The following is a 23,713-nucleotide window of genomic DNA, read 5'->3' as shown; positions in this document are numbered from 1 at the left end:
ATACATAATATATACTAATATCTACATTATTTATATTTTAATAATATAAATTATATTAATAAAATATTTTATATATTTAATAATAATGCTTAAAAATAAAAATAAAAATGAAGGGAGGGATGATTTAGCATGCAAGAATCAGACATATTGTAAATTGAGAATATTACATAGTAACTCTGTGACGCAGGCAGATAACTGGAACATAGATTCATTTAAACAATATGAAAGTGAGCTAATGCGTGTTGGCATAAATTCATCCTCTACAGAGAACAGATGGAGTGTATCTGTAAATGTCTCTCTGGTCCTACCAGAGAGCAGATGGAGGCAGGGGTCCCAGGGGCGGAGCTGAGGGACAGGGAGTGGGAGGAGAGAGGGGAGGAGTCCTGAGACAGGAAGTTGTCAGCAGAGGTGACAGTCATGTGATAGACATGCTCAAAGCTTGTAGGGGTGGAGATGAGGTGCAGACGAGGAGAGGGGAGAGGAGAACCGGGCTACAGCGGAAACCCAGGAGGAGCAGATATAGAGAGAGAAATGGAGGAAAAAGAAAGAAAAAATATAGATGCATGCAACAGTTTTCTGCTCAGTAATGGTGTAAATAAGAAGAGGAAGAGGTGAGGTCATTTAAAAGACAACATGAAAGCAAAATTGCCCCCATTTCATAAATGTTGGTTATTCTAAAGGAAATAAAAATTGTAGTAACTTCTAGACCTGTGCCACTTCACATTAAAAATGTCAAATGTGGTTTTGTTGTCTTTTAATCAAGCTCATCTATAAAATGCAAAATAATAACAGTGAACATAATTAACAAAAGATGGCTCATGCTCATTAAAACAGCTTTTAGAAACAGATGGATGGAGGCGTAGAGAAGCGGCAGAAGAATATGAGAGGTGACGTGCTCCCTGCTGTTAGCTGCTCCTACCATTGGCAGATCTTTCAGGATCTGGATCCCGTCTCCCGGGCCCATATGAACCACATGGTTGAAGTTTGTTGGGTTGGAAATTAACTTATTCCTCATTTCTGGGTCTCTCAGCATCTCCCTAAAGAGCATAAACAATGCAGTGAGACTCACAGCACCGTCTTCAAGACAAGAATAATTCAAGAAAAAATGCAAACATGAAACTTGGATTTCGATTAAGGGCTTTTCACACTGTACTGAAACGTGAGCTATCAAACTGTCTCAGTGTTTACCTCTTTAAATAGTCATTTTCACAGAAACTTTTGCATACTTAGTCACAAGTTTCACAGAAACTTTTGAAACTTAGTCGCAAGGAATTACAATGTTGAAACTGTAATTATTTTACTCATTTATTTGCTTTTCTAGGTTTCAGGTGTTTTTAAACAGCCAGAATAAACTTGCATGACATTTTTCACACATAAACTTGTTATTCATAACATAACAGGGCTACACGATAAAAACTGACATTGCGATATTTTGTTTTTCTGTGATATATATTGCTATTTGAAAAAAAATACAAGAATTTTAAACAGATTACTTGAATAGATATATTTAGAATTAATTAATAATTTTAGGGTTGTTCAATTTTATTTTATTTTATAAATTTGTTTATTATTTATTACCTATTAATATTCGGGGGAGAAAAACTGAAAATTTGGGTGTTTATACTTGGGTTTACTGTTTACACTCAAACCTAACAATTTCAGAGTAAAAAAAAAAAAATCTGAATACTCTCTTTCCACTTGAGTTTTCATTGGCCACATTCCCACTGTTATTGTGATTACGGATTATAATATTTAGATTACTTATTAAATAAAAATAATTGATTAAAATAATAATACATTAAAACAATAAATATTATAATAATACTGTAAAATAAACCATGTAAAATAAATAGTTTCATTTCACAGTAAAATTACATTTTTTTAAATTCATGTCTTAATTTCTCCTTTTTTTAAATGGTAAACCATCAAACTTTATTTTGATGGGTTGCTGTTCTCAGATGTTGAAACACTATCATGAACTACACAAGTATAAATGTTGCGCTTTACAGTGAAATCAGTAAACATATTTATTTAAAATATTTATTGAAGCATATATTTATTTAATTTATGAAGATGGGCTGCACGATACATTGAAATTAAAATTGATTTTGTGATATGGCTTAATGCCATTGTCAAATTCCTGTGATTTATTAATTAATTAAATTAACCACAGCCTGCAAATCAATTTTGATATATCGTGCAGACCTACTTTGTAAATATGCAAAGAAGAACATTAATTATATTAAACATTAACTAAATAAAATTACGATTAGTAAGAACATTCAACTTTATCCCCAGGGTTTAGAATGGTCCAAATTGACAAGTTTCCTTTAGAAGTCATGATGGTCAGTGTTGCAAGGCTTGCACATCACCTCCTTTGCAGAACTCTCTCCTCCTCCGGCACGCGGAACGAAAAGCGGCGTTTGCTCGTCATACTGCGCACCATCTGTTTGCGGCTGTTATCAGATGTCTCTGGCACCACCAGCTCATCTCCCTCTGCACATCATTACACAGCACACAAAGCATTACACACATTTCACAACACATTAAACAACAAGCGTCAATTAGGATGTACAACTTTGTTACATCACATACGCATGAGCTGATGCACACTATTCTGCATATTAAGCCAATTCTTTACATTGTAACAACAATACGAAATCAAAATGGACCCCATTCTCTTTCTAATAAATGCAAATCATTAAGAAAACAATCTGCATTCAAAATATTAGTCAAAATGCATTAGCTTTCTTTTTTCTTTCTCTGAAACAACTTTTCTTTTCCGTTTCTTATCATTTATTTCCTGCTGAATATGTATAAATACGTGGGGTGGAAATATTCAGAACCTGGATGAGCAGCTGTAGGGAGCATCTCACCTGCTGTCTTGTTTTTAAAGTAGATGAGCCGTACGGTCTCCAGCCCCAGCAGGTTTAGAGAGCCATCAGCGTTCAGAGGATGAACCTGCAATGCAGGCGACCCACAGCTCATTAACACACCGCACTTTAATTTACCACCTGCTTCGACATATATTTTATTTCATAGATATGAAAAGCTCTCTCTGGAAGATGTCTGTCTTTCTTATAATGTTGTTTTGTATTTATAAAGATATATGAAAGAAAAAAAAGTACCCTTTTCAAAGGCATTGTTTGAATCCACTCCATAGTGTTGACGTCAAACACATCCACAGCATTCTCACTATACACTGACAGATAAGGTGCATTATAACCTGCAAGACAAGAGTCACAGAAAACATTTATAATTTTCAATTTTGTTAAAATCACTAACCTTAATGTGAGAAACAATAATCTTTACAAACACCACTATTAAGCAAGCTTTCCAGGACATAAAGCATTTAAACTTTACATCAAAACAATCCAGAAATATTACAGTATCTTTGACTACAGATTTTTATTTTTATTATATATCATTTTTAATATATCATTACATTAGACTATACATATATCAATAATATATTTTAAATCATTTAAATATTATTATTATTATAATAAATATTATTATATATCATAGTATTTTTATACAATTTATTATATATATATATATATATATATATATATATATATATATATATATATATTAGACCACAGGTATATCAATAATACAGACAGACTTTTTAAGCTAAAAGACTGTAAGAATAAAAATGTATGTCAGAGCATAAAATATAAGTATTAAAATAAGGCTTGTCGTGTACTTCACATTTGACAATGGAAATGTAATCCATCATTTCAAGTGCAGTAATTTAATTCAGAACCTTGTGGATTGGTATTATCTTGCTGTAAACAAGTGAGAACAAGCCATATTAATCAGTACAGAAACACTGATGGTCACTCACGACATGCAGTGGGCGTTGCCGGCCACATCAGTTCCTGTTGTCGTGACCGTCTGCCCTGACAGTCCACATACACACCGATACTGCTGAAGCACAAGAGCAGCTCTTTACTGGAGATCTCCACGGCGCAGAGAGTGTCCAGGTACAGCTGCTCAATGAACGCCAGGGTGTGATCATCAGGGTGGAGGAGGCTAGAGGTAGTTCCATCCCCCTGAAGATTATAGCGCAGGAACCCAGCCTGGAAGCCCACGCAGAGCTTGTCGCCCTGGAGACCCATCCACTGCACGGATCCCGGGACGAGGATATCCCGTAGCTTCCGATGGCGTGTTTTGCTCTTGTTGAGCTCGTAAATCATCACCTTGTCAGTTTTTTTCATGGACACAAAGAGGTACGTGACAGATCCTTGTCTGATCGTGCCTGAAACCAGAGTTTGGCAGCCTTTGGTCTCCGCTATCTTGTGAAAATCGGCCTCACGGTCATCCAGGACCGCCATTGGGTAAAGCCGTACATGGCCGTTTCGGCCCGATATCACAGCAATCAGCTGTTCCGATGGGATCAACTCAATCTGATGGACCTTCTTATTGTCTCCTACCTTGATAATCTCTGCGAATAGGAACATGTAAACAGTAAATAGCTTTGTATTAACATCAAAAAATGAAGTACGTCACCTATATATACAGTCTAAATGCAGCAGATAAGTACAGTAAACACAGATAAAGCTTATAACTACACTTACCATCTTTGGTAACATGAATAACGTACAACCCCTCCTCATTGCCCAGGGCTATCCTCTCATGATCTGCGGATAAACAGAAACGTAGTTAAATAAACAGAAAGCAGAGTTTGATAAAAAAATAAAAAATCTAGGCTGAATTGAGCTTGACTAGTGCAGACTAGTTTGTAAACTGTTACTTTATTAAAGAGGATTTTTCTTGCCCTTTTGAAATACAAACATTCAATATATTAACATGTATCATGTAATTATTAAAAACAATTCAGACTACCTTTATATATTATTATTATTATTATTCATTACATTATAAGACATACACACACACACACACACACACGTGTGTATATAGAGATGCACGGATGAGCTCAAACGTCACCCGAATCCGCTGCTTCAAATAAATTATCCGCCCGCACCTATATTTTTCTATGATTTAGATAACCGACCCGACCGGCACCCAATCGTCACATTCCAATGATTATAATTAGACTAATTCTTAGTTTTGCACGATGATATGATGAATGGATGGTTCATTCTTAACAGCAGATTCAGTGATGTGAGAGCTGATCTGCACATCACGTCTGCCACGCATTACGGCTCCGACGCGGCCACCGGAGCTGATCACGGTCGCTCTAGTCAAGTCAATGCTTGTGTTTATACCCATAGATATGTATATATATTATACCAGCCACGCTGGTAGAAGCATCCCAGAATCTCGTGGCCTCGTGAATCCAGTTGCTTCGCTCCTGGTGTGATTTGGCACCGTGTGGAGGACGGAACAAAACATCATCGGAGCCATAAGGGGTAACGGTAACAGGCTAATACAATGATAATAGCCTGCTTTTAAATTAACATTTAATTAAAAAATAAAAGTTCTTCTTTGGCCAGATTATAGTCTACCCTTTCTTAATAGCATAAACACACGCTTTACTCCATTCAAACTTTATCTGGAATGCCACTGTATCTGTCACTCCACATTCCCGAACAGGCGAACACACACAAAAATGAATGTCTATCTGCCTGATGAAAAAATAAATTTAAAACCTTAAATGTATTTTGCATCACTAATGATTTATCTCATCCACCCGCAATTATTTTTTTATTACATGACCCACCCGACCTGCGGATACAACCACCATCCTTGCATCATATATATATATATATATATATATATATATATATATATATACTTTATATGTATATACTTTATATGTATATGTATGTATATGTATATATATATATATATATATATATATATACATACACACACACAAGCACACAGAGATATAAGTTCTATGATATAATATATATAATCGAATACAGAATTATATAATAATATAATTCTACAATAATGAATAATTCAAATAAATACACACACATTACAATCCCAAGATTATTGGTGGATGTGGTTGACTGTACCTATAATAGCAGCAGACTGTGTGGATTTGATGAGAGGCAGTGCACTGTCATACGCTTCTTTAGGGACATAAACAAAGCGTTCTTTCAGTTTGCTCTTCTTCAAGAGACGGTGCAGCTCGTTCAGGAGGCCAACCCACTTGGTTCTTTCCTGATCACTGTCAGCCAGAATCAAGATGGAGCACTTTTTATTGGTGGATGCTGAGAGCTGTGATGCTGTCACCTGCAGGAGAGGAAGAGGAGAACAGCTTTAAAATGTATCACCTTTATTTATTTATTTTTTTTAATTACAATACAAAACTAATGTTATCGATATGAAGTTCTGTTAAAAAAAAAGAAGAAAAAATACTCACCCTAAAAATACAGGGAACGTCCTTTCTATTCGCATGAATGACATCTGATGCCAAAACTGAGCTAACAGAAAATTCCTCATCCCTGAAACCAAAAGAGAGCGATTTAGCGATCATGCAAACACAAAAATCAAACATAGGCTCAGATGTTTGTTTCGAGGCCCTCACTAACCTCATGTCAATGACCTGGTTCACCACGACACCAGGCTGAGCAGCTTTGCCCTCTGGGAGGTCATATAAGAAGAGCTTGAAGTCACAGACTACAGCGATGGCCCTCTGCCATCCCTTCTTCACACCTAATGGTTTGGGTACCTAGACGAAAAGATCTCAGAATTAGTTCTCAACTAATTGGGAACTTATTCCTAATATATACCCTATTCAGCAGTATTATCTTTGGCAGCAGATAAATATCATAGGATGAAATTATAACTTTCCAACTTATTTCTGCTTCATTTTGTAGACTAAACGTGTATCAGCTAATTGTTCCTTTTGATCACAAAACTTTCATGGGAATTTAAACTAAAGCTTCTAACCTTGACTTGGCCTTCATAAGCCGTGCCTATGCCCTTCTGGGGGTCAATACCCAGAGGTCCTTTGGTTTGATCCGGTGGGATCGGACACACGGCGGGAGCTTTGTCCGCACACGTCACGTGACAGGAGAAGTTACAGACTGTAGGAGGAGAACAAGGTGAATGCCAATCTTAACGCTATTTACCATATCCATGACAACCTCAGCTGCTGCTGTAGTGACCTCTCACCTTCACACGTACAGCCCTGTCGGATTTGTCCCACCATCAGAGACGTACACTGGTTACATTTAGTGGGCGTACTGAAGGTCTTCACTACGAACTGATGGGCTTTTGGCTAAAAAGAGCAATTTAGAACACTAAATTACAGCACATCACAGAACATATGATTTGGCTGACATGAAAGTAGCTAGAATCTTTGGGCACTGATGGGTCCATGAAGATCCTTTAGCAATCATAGAAACTTTCCAAAGCACAAAAGGTTCTTTACAGTCCAAAAAGATTCTTTAGATTATTAAAATGTTCACTGAAAGGTTATTTGGGGAACACAAATAGGTGGTTCTATGGTATCGCTGCAAGAAAAAAACGCTCATGGATCCTTTATTTTTAAGAGTGCAGGAGCAAAATAAATAAATGAATGAATTACTTTAGGTGTGCTGTGACCAGAGCTACTGTATCCAGACCGCATGGGAGTTTGTGCACCTCGTTGTGGCTGATCTACCTGCTGGAAAAACAGTCACAGATATTAGTCACAACATGCTACCATTTCTTTCTTACGTCTCTTTTCTTGATTGAATGAAGCACCGTTCTAAAACCTACTGATCTGCCTATCTAGACAGCCTTATAAAGGCATCATAGGCATGCTTTTGGCTACACTGTAAGGTGGCTTCCCATGTTTTTATTGTGGATAAGGCAATCCCAGGATGCACCTTGACAAGCAAAGTGTTAAGTTTCATCCACAATGGCAGTGGAATATACTAAGTTTCCAAGTCATTAAGTTTCAAAACAGAGTTTCAGCATTGCTAAAGGGGGTCAGAAACTGAGAAGTTACCTCTTGAGACTCCACATCACTTGTGGTGGAGGGTGAGCGAGAGTGGGAGGTGACCTGGGATCTTCCATCTTCCTCCCGGGAAGGTGTGTTGGACAGGCTGAAGTTATCGACAGAGTCGATCTATCGAGAAGGTTAGAGAAAGGAAATGTTTAGAGAATAGATCCAACCATACCACAAACCCATTAGCAGCAGATGGAAAACAAAACGACAGCATTTAGACTCAAGACATGCCTGCTAAATGTAACACAACAGGCTGTTTGAAAACACATCATGCACATTAGCAGCAATTTGACAGGACAAAGGTTTAAAAACATTTCCAAAGCCCAAACACCACGTCAATGTTGCCTGACAGGAACAAGAGCCAAGAGCAAAGCATAAATAATCAGAAAAGAAATCTGAAAACACTGCTGAACACAAACGCCACATGTCTGTTTCACAACAAGCTTCACAAGATTTAGAAACAGCAAATGTGAGTTAGAAGTTGAGTCATTGGTTGTGGTATGGAATAAAACCTCTATTGGTAGTGCAAGATGAATAAAACACAATACTGTATATGTATTAGACCCAGAAAGTGACAGTTTGTAGCCGAAATGTGTATGATGAAGACAAACTGAGGTGAAATGGACCCTGAATGTGACAAACAAGCATGTGTGCTTGAAAAACCCCCTGGGAAATGTGGGTATGTCACTTATGCCATGCAGTAACACCGCAGACATGCATCAAAGTCACGCAATCCAATCATTGTAGAGTCGAACCACTGCACCAAATACACAAAAGGAGCTTACACGTCTGCCTTTGCCAGCTGGCCCACAGGCAGTGGAGCGCTTCATCACAGACAAAAACAAGACAGATAGGAGGAGAAAAAGAAATAAAAAGAGAGCAAACAATATATGAACACAGAGAACAGGATTCACACACACACAAGCTCACTCGCTTTTAAAATTACTGTCTCAAAAGCCCAGAAGTAATAATCGAGAATGTGTTTCAGCCAGTTATTTAATCCACACTAAACCATTTAAAGAGAATATGAGAGGAAACAGAAATATCAATAAAAGCAATTTCCCTGAATAACAAATGAAAAAGCAGACAGAACGAATTAATTTTACAAAGTCAAAAATGATGATCGCTTCGGCTGCGATCCTAAACTAAAGCCACATGTAAGTGCTTTAAATACCTACATCAAACTGATCCAGGGCCGAGGTCGGGGCATTCAGGAATGCCAGGAAGGAATTCTGGGAGTCTTGGTGCTTGACCCCTGAAAAACATAACATGACTTAGATGTCACATACGAGCATAAACAGTCTTAACAATATCAGGCCTGTCAGTAAAATTTTGCCTGATTGATTTCAAATGTTTGTGTTTTTACCTTTGGACGTGCGCAGACTCTCAGTTTCCTGTTTCAGCCTCTGGATCTCTGCCTGCAAGTCCTGGTTCTTGTTCTCTGACTCCTCCAGCTTGCTGTGCAATAAAAAAAATCAGACACAGTATGATGAGCATAACCTGATTAATATGCAAACATATGGCCATTTTTAGATCATCAATGCTGGCTAATGGTCAATTAACATTTTACTGAATTATTAAAGTCACAATGAAACGGAAGCATAGACAGATCTTCTGTGTTGTGATACTGATCTGAGTGTAACATCATCGAAAAAGAAAATATGTAAACTTGTCACTGCAGTCGTTTGCTACCATTTTTGAGTGCAATGTTGACATCTCAAAACTGAATCAACATCAGATGGATAGAACACCAAGTCACCAAGCTTCCATTTTACTGTAATAATGCAAGTTCGTAGGGGCGAGAAGTTATGATACTTTTAGTTAAAAATAAAATAAGACAAACATTTGCATGAATGAATAGTTTTGCTATAAGATCAATGACATGCAATGTCATGCTGGCTTTAAAGAATTAACAGACATCTAAGTGCGCATTTTTCATTTCTCATATTTTAAATTAAATTCAAATGTATCAGTTTCTTGTATTATGTATACATATCATAAACAATCATCATATTTGAAGAAAATTGGAACTGGCCATCATGTTCTTCAGGTATCGACACTGGTCAAACCCATATCCGTTGAGAACTAATGCTGATTCTTACCAGCTATTCACTGGATTATCTAACAGATAACACCTATCAAATCATTTCCTGATCTACCGACAGGTATGACCTATTGGAGACTTGAAAGCAGAAATGTATGCTTTACCACTCAGTGGCCATACGTGACGCCTTGACTTTGTTGAGCTCATCCTGGATGGTTTGTTTGGCTCTAATCTCGGCATCCAGTGCAGACTGCAGCTCCAGACGGGCAGACATGTCCAGTTTAGCTAAACGCCTCATCTTCCATGGCATGTCCTGGAAAACCAGAAGAAAAGTGATTCATACACCCACTGGCTCACAACATGCAGTAAGATTTGATGCAAATAATAGCATTTAAAGTTTGAAAAGAACGTTGTTTAGAATAAAGTGCATTACTCGCTCATGCTACAGTGCATTTCTAACACTAAGCACTAAGTTTACAGTCAGGATCAAAGTTTAGTTGTAAAAGGACACTTACAGTAGCACGTGCACCCAGACTGGTGTTCTTCAGGCCTTCCAGTTCTTCTGTCATCTTAGTGGCCAAAGCCTGCAGATAACCTCGAGCATCTTTCTCATCACTGACCCTGAGAGAAAAACACAGATGCTCAAATGTGCACTTACAAAACATCACCACTAGATGGCCCAACGGCTACACAAATACCTAGGGTTTGGTGCAAAAGTAGCATCACTGCAGTAAAAATGTAATTGCAATTATGCAGGGAGTAGCAACCATAATAACCCTTATTCACCACTTTTTGGGAAATACTCATTACATGTTAGGATTTTTAGCCACTGTGCAGAGAAAACAAAATAAAACAATGACCTTAAGACCATGCAGAAGCTTCTTCCAGCCAGTTTCTTCAAGCCTTAGACTGAATGCACATAAAAGTGATGATCTGCTATGGCTTTTTAGCAAGAACTACTGGGCTAATGCTATGTTACTTCATAAGTATTTATCAAGCTGATAGGGTTTATAATGGGTCCCCACCCCACTCCTTCTGATCAATCCTACACCCTTGCACTTATGCCTCTTTGGCTTCAAGCTCTGGATTAGTACATCCTGTAAATTTACTGATGCATTAGGTGGAGCCATTAAATTTTTAATCAAGAACTCATCCAAAAGCACAAGTAAAGTTTTTTGTAAATGCCAATTGTGTACGTTTGAAATAGTTTACTTTTGAGGATTAAAATGTCTGAAAAAATCAATAAACTTGTAGCGACATCAAAAAAAAGACAATCTTACGAATACAAAGCTACAAGAGGGTAAAAAATTAACCAGGGTTTGAGGGTAAAAATGCCACTGAAAAGTGCCAAAGTGTGCCACAAATTTAAGATGTGTGGGCTAAAATGATGAATTTGTTTGATTTTTAATGTTATTTAACAAAATACATTTCATAATATTGCACTCTATGCCCGTCTAGTAACAAATTTGTGTCACAGCAAAGGCAAAATGCAGTAACTTCACTACCACTGGAACTAACAAAACTGATAGCAATTTACACAAATCTAAGCAGAGTTGAACCAGGACACAGGACAGATCATAGTCTAAGAGAGCTGATTCCAACTTTAGACATAAGCGTGAACAGCAAGGTAAAAGTGCGTAAGCATGTTATGTGTGTTTCTCACCATTGAATGATTTCTGTGATCTGGGCCTCCCAGTGGGCCACACTCTCTTTCTTATCAGCCAGTTCTCTCATCTCCTCCTCCAGCTGTTTGTTACTGCAGCTCAACTTCTCAAATGAAGACATCATCTACACACACAAAAACATGTTACTGAACATACACACTACTGATCACAAGATTTTTTTTTTTTTTTTTTTTGAAGTCAGTCAAAATTTACAAAATTTATATAACAAGCGAGTGCATCACAAATCCATTTTCCCAAGCCGTGTTTTTGGCATATCCTGAATCACTACGGTATACCTATAATAAGTTTTTATAATTCAGACTGGTTCTGGTAGAAACCGCTGTAGAGTAGCCCAGTATATGTCTATGTTTATGTCTATGCGCGACTCGTCATAGACATAAACATAGAGAAGCAGCTACAATGTTCTTTTGCTAAACACATACAGTTATGTCTAATAACCGCTAGAGCGCCAAAAGTTACAGACCGCAGCTTTAAATTGATCAATGTAGTTTAGCACATCTCGAACCCATTTATATTTCAGTGAATGGAAAACAATCCTCATTTGAGGCTTTTACTTCTGCACAACCCATGTAACACAACAAGTTCGAAAACATGCCCATTACCTTGTCAGAAAATCACAAACCAATACGGTAATTTGAGGGGCCAGATGCAATTATACGGACCAGAGAGACACCGACTGGCTCTCATCAGAGCCTACTGGATGGACCACCATGCAAAGCCATCCGTGTCACTGTAATACCCTCCACATTTCCACCCCTAAACCATGATTAAGCCTAACCCCCTCAATCTGCAACGGCTCGGTTGACTCCACAGTAAACACGTCTGCTAGTGCACGCATCTAGTCGATCTGATTTAGACATGCTCTCTATCTTAAGCAAGAGCTGGTGAGGTTGACCACCCTATAATTACGCTTGCATTATCCGAGGTTTTCATTTAACACTACGCTCTGACCGGAGCGCTGAACCTTCGCTGTGGTCCCTGGGAAAAGCGTTCCAGATTCCTGTCTGTTGATCAGCATATTTTCCTGCGCTTACAAAGGGGGGAGGATGCTGACTGACTTCCCAGTAAAACATTGGCATGGTGGACCATCTTTTCAGCTCAACGGACTCATGGAAAGACCGCAACATTTTAGTCCGCAAATGACAACGGCATGTTTTCTTTCTTTCACAACTGAGTGCTGCCCTCCAAGGGTTCTTCTCTAAACATCTCTAGCTTTGCCTTCAGGCTCGCTGAGAGCTATGAACCACTACACACACACATACACACACAAGCCTCTTTTCTAACCACTCTGTGTGCTTTACACTCCGTTTGAAGCGCTCAGAAACGATACCCAGAATTAATTCATGGTTTTAACAAAGAGCATCAAATCTGACCGCTAAGACGTGAAGCCTCCTGTCATCTCCAGCGAATTGACCACATCAAAAGCGATGTGGAATCTGTGACTTCAGGCTTCAGTAATATGAGAGCTGGAGATTGTGGGCCGATGTGTGGGGTGGTGTGTTAGTGTTACACAGCATCCTGGAGCCACAGTAGTGTCATAGTATCCAAGCCTAAAAATACTGGTGCGCCACAAAATGGTAGTACAATTTTACAATATCCAGCGCTGTAAGTATAGTATCTACAATGGTTTGCACACCAAAAGCTTCATTTAAAACTATGATATGTCTGAAATAATCAAAGACAATATAGGAACAGGATGACAAATACGTGAGAATTTATTATCGACAGTAATTCGAGAAGACTTAAGATGACAATACTCATCACACGCTATAAGAAACACATCCAAACAACATTAATAGCACTGAGATACTTCAGCTGGTTTAATATAGTGTGATATGATTAAAACCAAAGTGAAATGCGTTTTTTAAGTTATTTTTTTAGGCTTTTATGCCTTTTTTTTTTTTGTGGATTGGGTAGAGAGAGGGGAGCAGGATCGGCAAAGGACCTCGAAACGGGAATCGAACTCGGGTCGCCGTGAGCGCAGTTGTGCTGTATGTCGACACACTAACCACGAGGCTATTGGCGCCGACGTGAAATGCAGTTTTTAACCGATTTCACTTGTATAATATGATGTTGGAAACAGAATATTCAGCGAAAAAATGTTTAGGGACAAGATTCGATTTTATGGTCACACTTTATCTTAAGGTCCAATTCTCACTATTAAAGGGATAGTTCACCCAAAAATGAAAATATGATGTTTATCAGCTTACCCCCAGGGCATCCAAGATGTAAGTGACTTTGTTTCTTCAGTAGAACACAAACGAAGATTTTTAACTCAAACCTTTGCAGTCTGTCAGTCATATAATGTCGGCTTTGAGAAAAAAAAAACATACACAGACAAAACCAAATTAAACCCTGTGGCTCGTGACGATACATTGAGGTCTAAAGACACGAAACGATCGGTCTGTGCAAGAAACTGAACAGTATTCATATCGTTTTTGTTTTTATTACCTCTGATCCGTTGCACGGTCCAACTGTCCTGAGCGTGTTCACACACGCGTCTTCTTCTTGCTTTATGGCATATCACAGACTTATAAGTGCATTACTGCCACCTATCTCTCAAATGGACCATTGACACTCCTAATTGAGATTGTAGATAGAGTTTCAATGGTCCATTTGAGAGATAGGTGGCGGTAATGCACTTACAAGTCAGCTATCTGCCATAAAGCAAGACGACGACGACGCGTCAGACGCCGGCTGCTGTGAACGCGCTCAGGACAGTTAGACATGGCGGTGGATCGGAGGTAAAAAAACCCTATACAAATACTGTTCAGTTTCTTGCACAGACCGATCGTTTCGTGTCTTTAGATCTCAATGCATCGTCACGAGCCACGGGGTTTAATTTGTTTTTGTCTGTGTATGTTTTTTTTTCTCTCAAAGCCATGAGTCCCATTGACTGCCATTATATGACTGACAGACTGCAACGGTTTGAGTTAAAAATCTTAATTTGTGTTCTACTGAAGAAACATAGTCACCTACATCTTAGATGCCCTTGGGGTAAGCAGTTAAACATAAAATTTACATTTTTGGTCCCTTTAACAAACCATTAACTACAACCTTTGCCTTAATAAACTTCTAATTTGCTGCTTATTAATAGTTAATAAGGTAGTTGTTATGCTTGGGTATCGGGTAGGATTGGGGATGTAGAATATGCTCATGCAGAACATGTGCTTTATAAGTACTAATAAACAGCCAATATGTTATTAATAGACATGCTAATAAGCAACTAGTTAATAGTGAGAACTGGACCCTATAATATTGCCTATTTTATTTATTGGAAATTATTGGAGAACAAGAGAGTTATATCAAAATAAAAAAAAGAGTGCGACAGCCATAAGTTTTAAAAGTTGTTTTTAAAATGGGCTTTTGGTTAAATACCTGAAAAAAGGTCTGTGGTGAACACAACCTCAAGATATTTTCAGGTTATAATAATTCCCCACTTGTGATTTTTTCAAAAAATGTTCTTGTCTTGAAAAAGGCTGTTGCTAACAAGTAGCTAAATGGGAGGTTATAATGGGAGGTACAGAGGTTTTAGTTGTGTAGTTTGTTCAACTTCAGCTTTTAACTTCTGCCGATTATACCTTGCCTTCAAAATTCATAAAAGCTGTGTTCATTTATGAACAGAACATGTAAAAATCATAAACCTTTGGTAGTCACAAGACTGCAATAATCCAAAAGCCAATTGTCTTTCTGTTGAGGGAATCAGGGCGATGCAAACTTCGAGGATGGCCAACAAAAAAATGCGCTCTACATGAGTTTCCTACAGCAATGCCTAAACATTTGTTTGGCTATTGGTTTACTTAACATAATTGCCTGAGGTGCCTAAGTGACATCAATGGAAAAGCAAAGTCATTTCAGAGGTATAAGCGAGTTATTTCATTTTAAAAACGATTACGATTGCATTTCTTTGAAATAACCTGCATCATAGCATTAAGTAAATGAACTGCTGAATTTCATGTTGACTAAGATATCATGACAGCCCTAACAGTGTGTGAATGTTCACCTTGTCAAGTTCGCTGGAAAGTTTCTTGTTCTCCTCTGACAGCAGCACTCGCTCTCTCTCGTACTTCTGTTTGTACTCGGTCTCAAACTCCTCTCGTTCGCTCCGACTGTGAGGGTGAAATGATTTATTGAACATCAGGGTTACTGCACTCAGCATCCAACACACACAGCCAACATACTAACACAAGCCAAACTCTATAGCTTATTTTCTGGAACATAATCTACACTATATTTTATTTCTTCCCCTGAAGTCCACTTATAATGTTAGTCGAGGTTCCTTGCACCACAAACGATTGCAATTTAGTTTTACATGACCACTTTCCAACCTCTCTGACCCTGAATTATAAAGCAAAATAATACATGGTGGCATTAAAAAAAAAACAGCTGAAGTAAAGCGTAATCTCTTGTAGTAAGATCAGTACCTCTCTCGGCGGGTCTTCTCCAGCTTGTCTTTGAGCATCATGATTTCTTTCTTTAAGGTGAGCTGCTGTCCCTCTGATTCCCGCAGCTCCTTCTTCAGGTTCTTCAGTTCGTTGGCATGTTGTTGTTCTCTGCGTGACAGCTCTTCCTCATAGAAAGTGGTCTTGTTCTCCAGGTCTGCTCGTAATTTACTGAGCTCCTGGTGCTGCTCAGATGACCCAACGCTTGGAGAGCGGCCCACCTGCTTCTGCTGCGCCACGACAAGGGAAAGAAAAGGTAAGGAAATGATCAGCGACCTGTATGAACTTATTTCAAGTTACATGAACTTAATAAATGCGATGACAGTTGTGAATTGTGAATGGAACGAATAAAACCTCTTCACATAATAAAATAGCTTACTAATTAATGTAAATAATGTACGAACTACAATACAAATTTATTAATATTAATTAAAGGTACACAATGTATGAATTACAATAAAATTATGCTTTAAAATAAGTCAAACAAAAATAATTAAAATAATGTATTAATCTTAATAATGTATTGAAAATAATTAATAAAACTATAATTATATTTATATAATTTATGAACTATAATAAAATAATGTATTAAATTATAAATATAAAAACAATTTAATTTATTAATTGCATACTTATTTAAATCATTGATGAATAAGTGTATTAAAATGAATAAAACAATTAATAAAAACATTTAAATTATTACATTTAAATAATTTTAATATGACAATACATTAAAAAGACAAATAACAAAAATAAATAATATATATATATATATATATATATATATATATAAATACACACAAATACACATATATTTAAGAATTATATGTAATATATATTTATATATATATATATATATATATATATATATATAAATCATATATAAATATGAATATATACACACACATGTAAATATTTCCTAAATACATACATGAATGTGTGTGTATTTATATACATTTAAATATACACAGTACACATATATTTTGTAAACACAAACTTCTATTTTGGTGCGATTAATCGCAATTAATCGATTTGACAGCACTAAATAATTTTACACACTTTCATACAAACCTGTGATTATTACTTAATTTATTAAACTTTTGAGTCTTATTATATTGCCGTTGTTGCAGTTTAATAAAAGCAAGCCAACAGACCTCACATAATACTCTTATGCAAATTTCCCATGTTTGAAGGGTTGCACTGTTCCTAAAACCCCCTTAACAGTATTTAGAGAGAAAAGGTGTGTTTGGGTACACAAACCTTCATTCCCTCCAGCTCTTCTTCCAGCTGTCTGCTGTACTGCTCACTGCGTTCCCTCAGCTTCTTCTCTTTCTGAGCCTCAGCAGAAAACTCTTCAGCCTGGGCCTCCATCTACACACACAGACACAGAGTTTGCACATATTTAACGTATGAGCCCGCTGAACAGACTCCTGCGATCAGCTGTTCTCTTCCACACTAACCTCTTTCTTGGCCCGCTCGGATTTGCGCACTTCTAGCCGCAGCGCCTCCACCTTCTGATTGAGGGAATCCATCTCCTCTTCTTTGTCCCGGAGCTGTCGGGAGAGCCGTTGCTTGTATGACCGCAGCTCTGTCACCTTCTCACTCACCTCGCCAAACTCCTGCATGGCCATTTTCCTCTGGCTGTCCGCCTCTTTCAGCTCCTTCCCCTGAGTCTTCAGCTTCTCTGAGGACTCCTGCAGACTCTGTAGTCAAACAAAGTTGAAACAAAAAATATATAAAAACAATTTATTAATTAAACATTTTCATTTAAATTATTTATTAATTGTACATTACCAGAATTAAAATGTAATAAAATAAAAAATATCAAATATTTATTTTGACGGAAAACCGCAGGAAGCCCTTAAAGCATCTTTTCTGTTGATAAGCACTTCTCAGTACAAATATGGGAAGATGGTTTGCGCATGATGTGTTCCCAAATCACTTATGAAACGAGCAGAGTGCATATATTTATTTAATTAAAATGCAGCTATTTGTGATTTGATAAATCACACTAAGCCATGATGCAATTTCAGCTTTCGATTAATTGTGCCCTTTCAGACAAATCTATGCAGCAAGGCACTTTGCTAGTGAGAGGCATTGCTTGTGTAAAGCTGCAGTTTCTTCTGTACCTTCTGCAGGTCATCTCTCTCCTGCTTCATGCTCTTGAGCTGTTTCTCCAGAGTTCGGATCTGTTTAGAGGAGTCCTCCAGATCCCTGCGGGCAGAACTGGCCTGTTCTAACTGCTGCTCCACCTGTCCTGTATCTGCAAGGGGAGAAAAGGAGGAGAGAGACAAAAAAATAAGCTAGAAAAACAAAAAATATTGTGTATTTTTTTATTTCATTTGAAACACAACTGTAAACGTCATGTAAAAACAAAACTTGGTTGACAGTCAAAACTAATGTCTGGTTACATGAGACAATTGCATGATGCATGTTTATATGTAGTGATTGAGATTACCTGCGATCTGTTTCCTCAGCATTTCTATCTCCTCCTTCAGTCCACGGATCTCAAACTCCCTGCTGGAGGAAACAGGCCCGTCCCCGCTGGAGTATTGCAGCGCCTGAACCGTTTTTGTAGACTCTGAAGGCCAGAAGACATTTTATCTGTCAGCCAGGCAGAGAACTAATTTTGTGGGATTATTTCAGCAGAAAATAAAAAGGTCACTAGACGTGTAAGATGGACAGAGACCTTGTAGTTTGCGACTGAGCTCCAGCTTCTCCTGCTCCAGACGGCGGATCCTCCGCTCGTACGCCTCAGTAGCCAGACTGTCTTCCAGGCCGCGCTGCACGGACACATCCATTTGCGCAGGTGCCGCAGACTCCCGCAGGCAACCGCGGTCAGACAGCGTACTGTAGTAGAAAACACGGTCAAATGATCACAATAAAGACTCGTAAGGCTGTTTTTTGTTTTAACCATCCAGTCTTAAAATACTGAGTACAACTTTTGTGTTATGGGTCAAATTTACCCATATTGGTGTCCAAATTGCCAAAAATTTACAAAATGAAAAACACAAAAAAATTCATGTAAAGATGAGAAAACGTCTACTGCAGCTTGTCAGAAAATAAAAGTATAAAATATGTGAGAAATGTAATAATTCCCATCTATTTCTATTGCGTTAGGTGTCAATTTGACACACTTATTTCATTTTCAATGCAGTAATCCAGTAATTGAGATGCAAAAAAATAGCAACCTAAAACAGCCCTCAACAGATAGACAGAAACTCGACTAGATTTTTAAAAAAAAAGTCAATTTTCCTTTGACGATTCAGAAGACAAGTCTTCAATTTCAAGTAAACTTTGAGTCTTAAATTTCATAAATTCTCATTTATTTCATATTTTAGTGTTTGCTACAAAACAGCTTTTCTATTTTTCAGAATGTTTATTGGCAAATTGTAAGGAAACCAATGGAGGATCAGTTTGACTCACAACACAAAATTTGTACAGTCTTTCCAATAGTGATCTATGTGTCGATAAAATTGTGAAATAAATAGTTTAACCAGTGTTTCAAGCAGTTCGAATATCAAATGAAGGAGGGTTAAACAGAGAGGGAATTTGAAACTACATCTCATGCAAGATCATCTCAGTTGAGTTTTACAGTGATATCTTACCAGTTGCTAGTGTAGGTGAAACCTACAAATGGGAGATGGTGTCCTGAGAAGGCGGTGTGAGAAGGAGGCGGCATTGCCTCCTAAAAGAGAGCAGGGAAATAAATCTTAAATTGCAGCTGCAGCATTTTGGTACAATCTGGGTTGATACACCAAAGGTTGTGGGTTTAAATCCAGCAATGAGTGATCTTTAACTCTTTCAACGTCATTGACGAGATATCTCGTCAATTAAGAGACAACGCTTCCCCGCCATTGACAAGTTTTTACGGCAATCCGTGTTCTAGGTGTATTACGGTAAGGAAAGCCCTAGCGCATGTCCTTAATGAGTTACAGGACTTCCGGGTCTTTAGGGTGCGAATAGAAGACGATTGGCATAAATGGAAGAATCAGAGAAAATGTAGATCATATACAGGTGCTGGTCATATAATTAGAATATCAACAAAAAGATGATTTATTTCACTAATTCCATTAAAAAAGTGAAACTTGTATATTATATTAATTCATTACACACAGACTGATATATTTCAAATGTTTATTTCTTTTAATTTTGATGATTATAACTGACAACTAAGGAAAATCCCAAATTCAGTATCTCAGAAAATTAGAATATTTACATTTGAGTTTTAATTAATGACCATCCCTACAGTATAAATTCCGGGTATCTCTTGTTCTTTGAAACCACATTAATGGGGAAGACTGCTGACTTGGCAATGATCCAGAAGACGAACATTGACGCCCTCCACAAAGAGGGTAAGTCACAGAGGGTCATTACTGAAAGGTGTGGCTGTTTACAGAGTGCTGTATCAAAGCATATTAAATGCAAAGTTGACTGGAAGGAAGAATTTGGGCAGGAAAAGGTGCACAAGCAACAGGGATGACCGCAAGCTTGAGAATACAGTCAAGCAAAGCAGATTCAAACACTTGGGAGAGCTTCACAAGGAGAGAACTGAAGCTGGATTCAGTGCATCAAGAGTCACCATGCTCAGACGTCTTCAGAAAAAGGGCTACCAAGCCACTTCTGAACCAGAGACAACATCAGAAGCATCTTAACTGGGCTGTGGAGAAAAAGACCTGGACTGTAGCTCAGTGGTCCAAAGTCCTCTTTTCAGATGAAAGTAAATTTTGCATTTCATTTGGAAATCAAGGTCCCAGAGTCTGGAGGAAGAGTGGAGAGGCACAGAATCCATGTTGCTTGAAGTCCAGTGTGAAGTTTCCACAGTCTGTGATGATTTGGGCTGCCATGTCATCTGCTGGTGTTGGTTCACTGTGTTTTCTGAAGTCCAGTCAACGCAGCCATCTACCAGGAAATTTTAGAGCACTTCATGCTTCCTGCTTCCTGACCAACTTTATGGAGATGCTGATTTCATTTTCCAACAGGACTTGGCACCTGCACACAGTGCCAAAGCAACCAGTATCTGGTTTAAGGACCATGGTATCCCTGTTCTTAACTGGCCAGCAAACTCGCCTGACCTTAACCCCATAGAAAATCTATGGGATATTGTGAAGAGGAAGATGCGATATGCCAGACCCAACAATGCAGAAGAGCTGAAGGCCACTATCAGAGCAACCTGGGCTCTCATAACACCTGAGCAGTGCCACAGACTGATCGACTCTATGCCACGGCGCATTGCTGCAGTAATTCAGGCAAAAGGAGCCCCAACTAAGTATTGAGTGCTGTACATGCTCATACTTTTCATGTTCATACTTTTCAGTTGGCCAAGATTTCTAAAAATCCTTTCTTTGTATTGGTCTTAAGTAATATTCAAATTTTCTGAGATACTGAATTTGGGATTTTCCTTAGTTGTCAGTTATAATCATCAAAATTAAAAGAAATAAACATTTGAAATATATCAGTCTGTGTGTAATGAATGAATATAATATACAAGTTTCACTTTTTGAATGGAATTAGTGAAATAAATAAACTTTTTAATGATATTCAATTATATGACCAGCACCTGTATAGATCATAGCCTATGTAGATCATGCTTTGACCATTTTGATCTGGTCGGGACGATGTAGTCAGTGAGAGAGATGCATTTACAGACACAGAAACATCTGAAGTTGTACCCGATCCGTCGATCTGAATAGGGGTGTGTGTGTGTGTGTGTGGGCTCTATCTATCTATCTATCTATCTATACTGTATGTGTGTGTGTGTGTGTGTGTGCGTGCATGTACAGTATATGTATGTAGCCTGTGTGTGTGTATAATCATATGTATATGTTTGTGTGTGTGTGTGTCTGTTTGTTTGTTCTGTTTATTGAATGCAATTTAAATTATTCATATAATTATTTACAGGTGAAAGAATATGACATCTGAATGTATTTTGCATGAAAATGCACTACTTTGATAAAAATGCATTTTTCTCAGTTTTTTGTCCAAAATGTTGTATTTTTGATGGTACCCACCTGCATTCAAATGGTGATAAAACATGAACACATGAAGATAGAATAAAATAGTTTTTTTTTGGTTCTTTATTTTGATATATAATATGTTCTTATATTCATAGCAGAAAATATTCTGAGGGCCGTCAAATTTAGGTGAAAATCATCAAAAATGCTGGCGGTGGCTGGCAACTTTTTTTAAAAAACGCTGGCGGGGAAAGAGTTAAGGTACGTTTAAAACAATACCGTGTTCTTGAGGCAGTCATCATCCACATCAAAGTTTGATGTGTCAGATGGACTGCTGACTTCAGGGATGTAGGGGGCGTCACATTTGAGGATGTTTTGCCAGTCAATGCCGGAAAAGAAAGGGTGCTGTTTGAAGTCCTCAATGCCGTTCTGACCCAGCCTGTGCTCTCTGCAGCAGATGAGTCTGCGGATCAGATCTTTGGCATTTTCAGAGACGTCCGTCACATGAGCAGGGAACTGGAACCGCTCCTGTGGGAAACACAAGGTAAAAAACACAAAACCACTTAAACAAATTTGAAAAAATTGCTTGTTGTGTGTTGTGTGTTATTGTGTTATTCTGTACCTTGTGGTTCATAATCTTGCCATACGTTTCCACCAGGGACTCTGCATAGAAAGGAGTTTCCCCATAAAGCATCTCATACATGCAGACGCCCAGTGACCACCAGTCACATTCTGGGCCATATTTCCCTTTCCCGTCCTCCATGGCCTGCAGGATCTCAGGAGAGATGTAGTCTGGAGTACCCACAGCGACGGAGGACTGCACCTGTGAGGAAAGAAAATGGACATGTTGGAAAGATTGACAGGAGAAAAGGCTACATATTGCACACAAAACTGGAACACATATTGTTATTCTAACAAGCTATAATCAGATTTTTGAATTTAAACTTGCAGCAGTAAGGGTGTATATATTTTTTTAATACTACTTTGGAAATAAAATTGAGTTTACAATGAATTGGTTGGCACAACACACTTTTTAGGAATACTATATATATATTAGGGTAACCATACATCATCTTATTTCTAAATTGCCTAAAATGTCCAGGTTTTGGCTTTGTTTTCCTATTCACATGCTCTCTATAATCCTCATACATTATATGTCTTCATATTTTCATTGCTTTTTGCATCCTTCTCTGTAAATCCCACCTTTTTGCACACCATGATTGGTAAATTTCAGTCATAACCTTGTGACGACAAGTATGAAAACAACAGTATATATTCAAGAGGAAATCTGCAGTATTTTCTGCTTTGTTCTCTTATTTATGTCTTAACGTCTGTACTAACAGTCATTGTCTGCTCTTTTTCATGTATATTCTGTACAAATGCTCACAGAAGCTTTATATAAGAAAGTCACTTTTTGCACAGACTTGCATTATGTATTATTATTTATTTATTTTATCATTTAGTTAATTGTCAGATCAAACACAAAACGTTTCATATTGTCAAATCAACTGATAATTTATTATTATTATTTTTTTAAATGCAATTCATTTTGGTGAATCTCACAAAACCTGTCAAGAACATGTACAGGTCACATTACACACACAAAAAGTATAAAAAGAAAATCTGATATTTTTCTTTAAAAATAAAATCTTTATGTACAGGATTTC

The 23,713-nt window shown here is 37.7% G+C and overlaps 1 protein-coding gene, 1 long non-coding RNA gene and 1 pseudogene across 5 annotated transcripts in view; 2 read left to right on the top strand and 1 right to left on the bottom strand.

The window, feature by feature from the left end:
* Positions 1–23,713, top strand: part of LOC131523534 (NACHT, LRR and PYD domains-containing protein 3-like) — a 454,982-nt pseudogene that overhangs the window by 52,130 nt on the left and 379,139 nt on the right.
* The window catches only part of cdc42bpaa (CDC42 binding protein kinase alpha (DMPK-like) a), a 61,636-nt gene that overhangs the window by 4,076 nt on the left and 33,847 nt on the right, over positions 1–23,713 (bottom strand). Inside the window, exons 7-36 of one of the 4 annotated variants that reach the window (XM_058749896.1) lie at positions 22,669–22,869; positions 22,326–22,574; positions 19,701–19,780; positions 18,782–18,942; positions 18,551–18,673; positions 18,222–18,355; positions 17,553–17,795; positions 17,353–17,463; positions 16,075–16,322; positions 15,654–15,759; positions 11,629–11,753; positions 10,481–10,586; positions 10,130–10,278; positions 9,288–9,379; positions 9,100–9,176; positions 8,707–8,745; positions 7,922–8,041; positions 7,517–7,594; positions 7,102–7,207; positions 6,877–7,013; positions 6,516–6,655; positions 6,347–6,428; positions 5,997–6,216; positions 4,584–4,646; positions 3,851–4,450; positions 3,129–3,226; positions 2,877–2,961; positions 2,373–2,496; positions 920–1,037; positions 309–491 (exon numbers count right to left, since the gene is read on the bottom strand). In XM_058749896.1, coding sequence (XP_058605879.1) covers positions 309–491; positions 920–1,037; positions 2,373–2,496; positions 2,877–2,961; positions 3,129–3,226; positions 3,851–4,450; positions 4,584–4,646; positions 5,997–6,216; positions 6,347–6,428; positions 6,516–6,655; positions 6,877–7,013; positions 7,102–7,207; positions 7,517–7,594; positions 7,922–8,041; positions 8,707–8,745; positions 9,100–9,176; positions 9,288–9,379; positions 10,130–10,278; positions 10,481–10,586; positions 11,629–11,753; positions 15,654–15,759; positions 16,075–16,322; positions 17,353–17,463; positions 17,553–17,795; positions 18,222–18,355; positions 18,551–18,673; positions 18,782–18,942; positions 19,701–19,780; positions 22,326–22,574; positions 22,669–22,869 — 4,398 coding nt within the window. The remainder of the gene's footprint in view (positions 1–308; positions 492–919; positions 1,038–2,372; positions 2,497–2,876; positions 2,962–3,128; positions 3,227–3,850; positions 4,451–4,583; positions 4,647–5,996; positions 6,217–6,346; positions 6,429–6,515; positions 6,656–6,876; positions 7,014–7,101; positions 7,208–7,516; positions 7,595–7,921; positions 8,042–8,706; positions 8,746–9,099; positions 9,177–9,287; positions 9,380–10,129; positions 10,279–10,480; positions 10,587–11,628; positions 11,754–15,653; positions 15,760–16,074; positions 16,323–17,352; positions 17,464–17,552; positions 17,796–18,221; positions 18,356–18,550; positions 18,674–18,781; positions 18,943–19,700; positions 19,781–22,325; positions 22,575–22,668; positions 22,870–23,713) is intronic. The other 3 variants (XM_058749897.1, XM_058749900.1, XM_058749899.1) reach the window with 3 other exon arrangements.
* LOC131523500 (uncharacterized) lies at positions 14,344–18,367 on the top strand. The gene is made up of 3 exons (XR_009266791.1): positions 14,344–14,394; positions 16,248–16,348; positions 18,231–18,367. It is a non-coding gene; the product is annotated as an uncharacterized LOC131523500 (long non-coding RNA).

The sequence above is a fragment of the Onychostoma macrolepis genome, chromosome 17 (genome assembly GCF_012432095.1).
Source record: "Onychostoma macrolepis isolate SWU-2019 chromosome 17, ASM1243209v1, whole genome shotgun sequence".
Lineage (NCBI taxonomy): Eukaryota > Metazoa > Chordata > Actinopteri > Cypriniformes > Cyprinidae > Onychostoma > Onychostoma macrolepis.
Note: the sequence above shows the minus strand (reverse complement) of the source record. Positions and strands in the feature narration are given on the sequence as shown.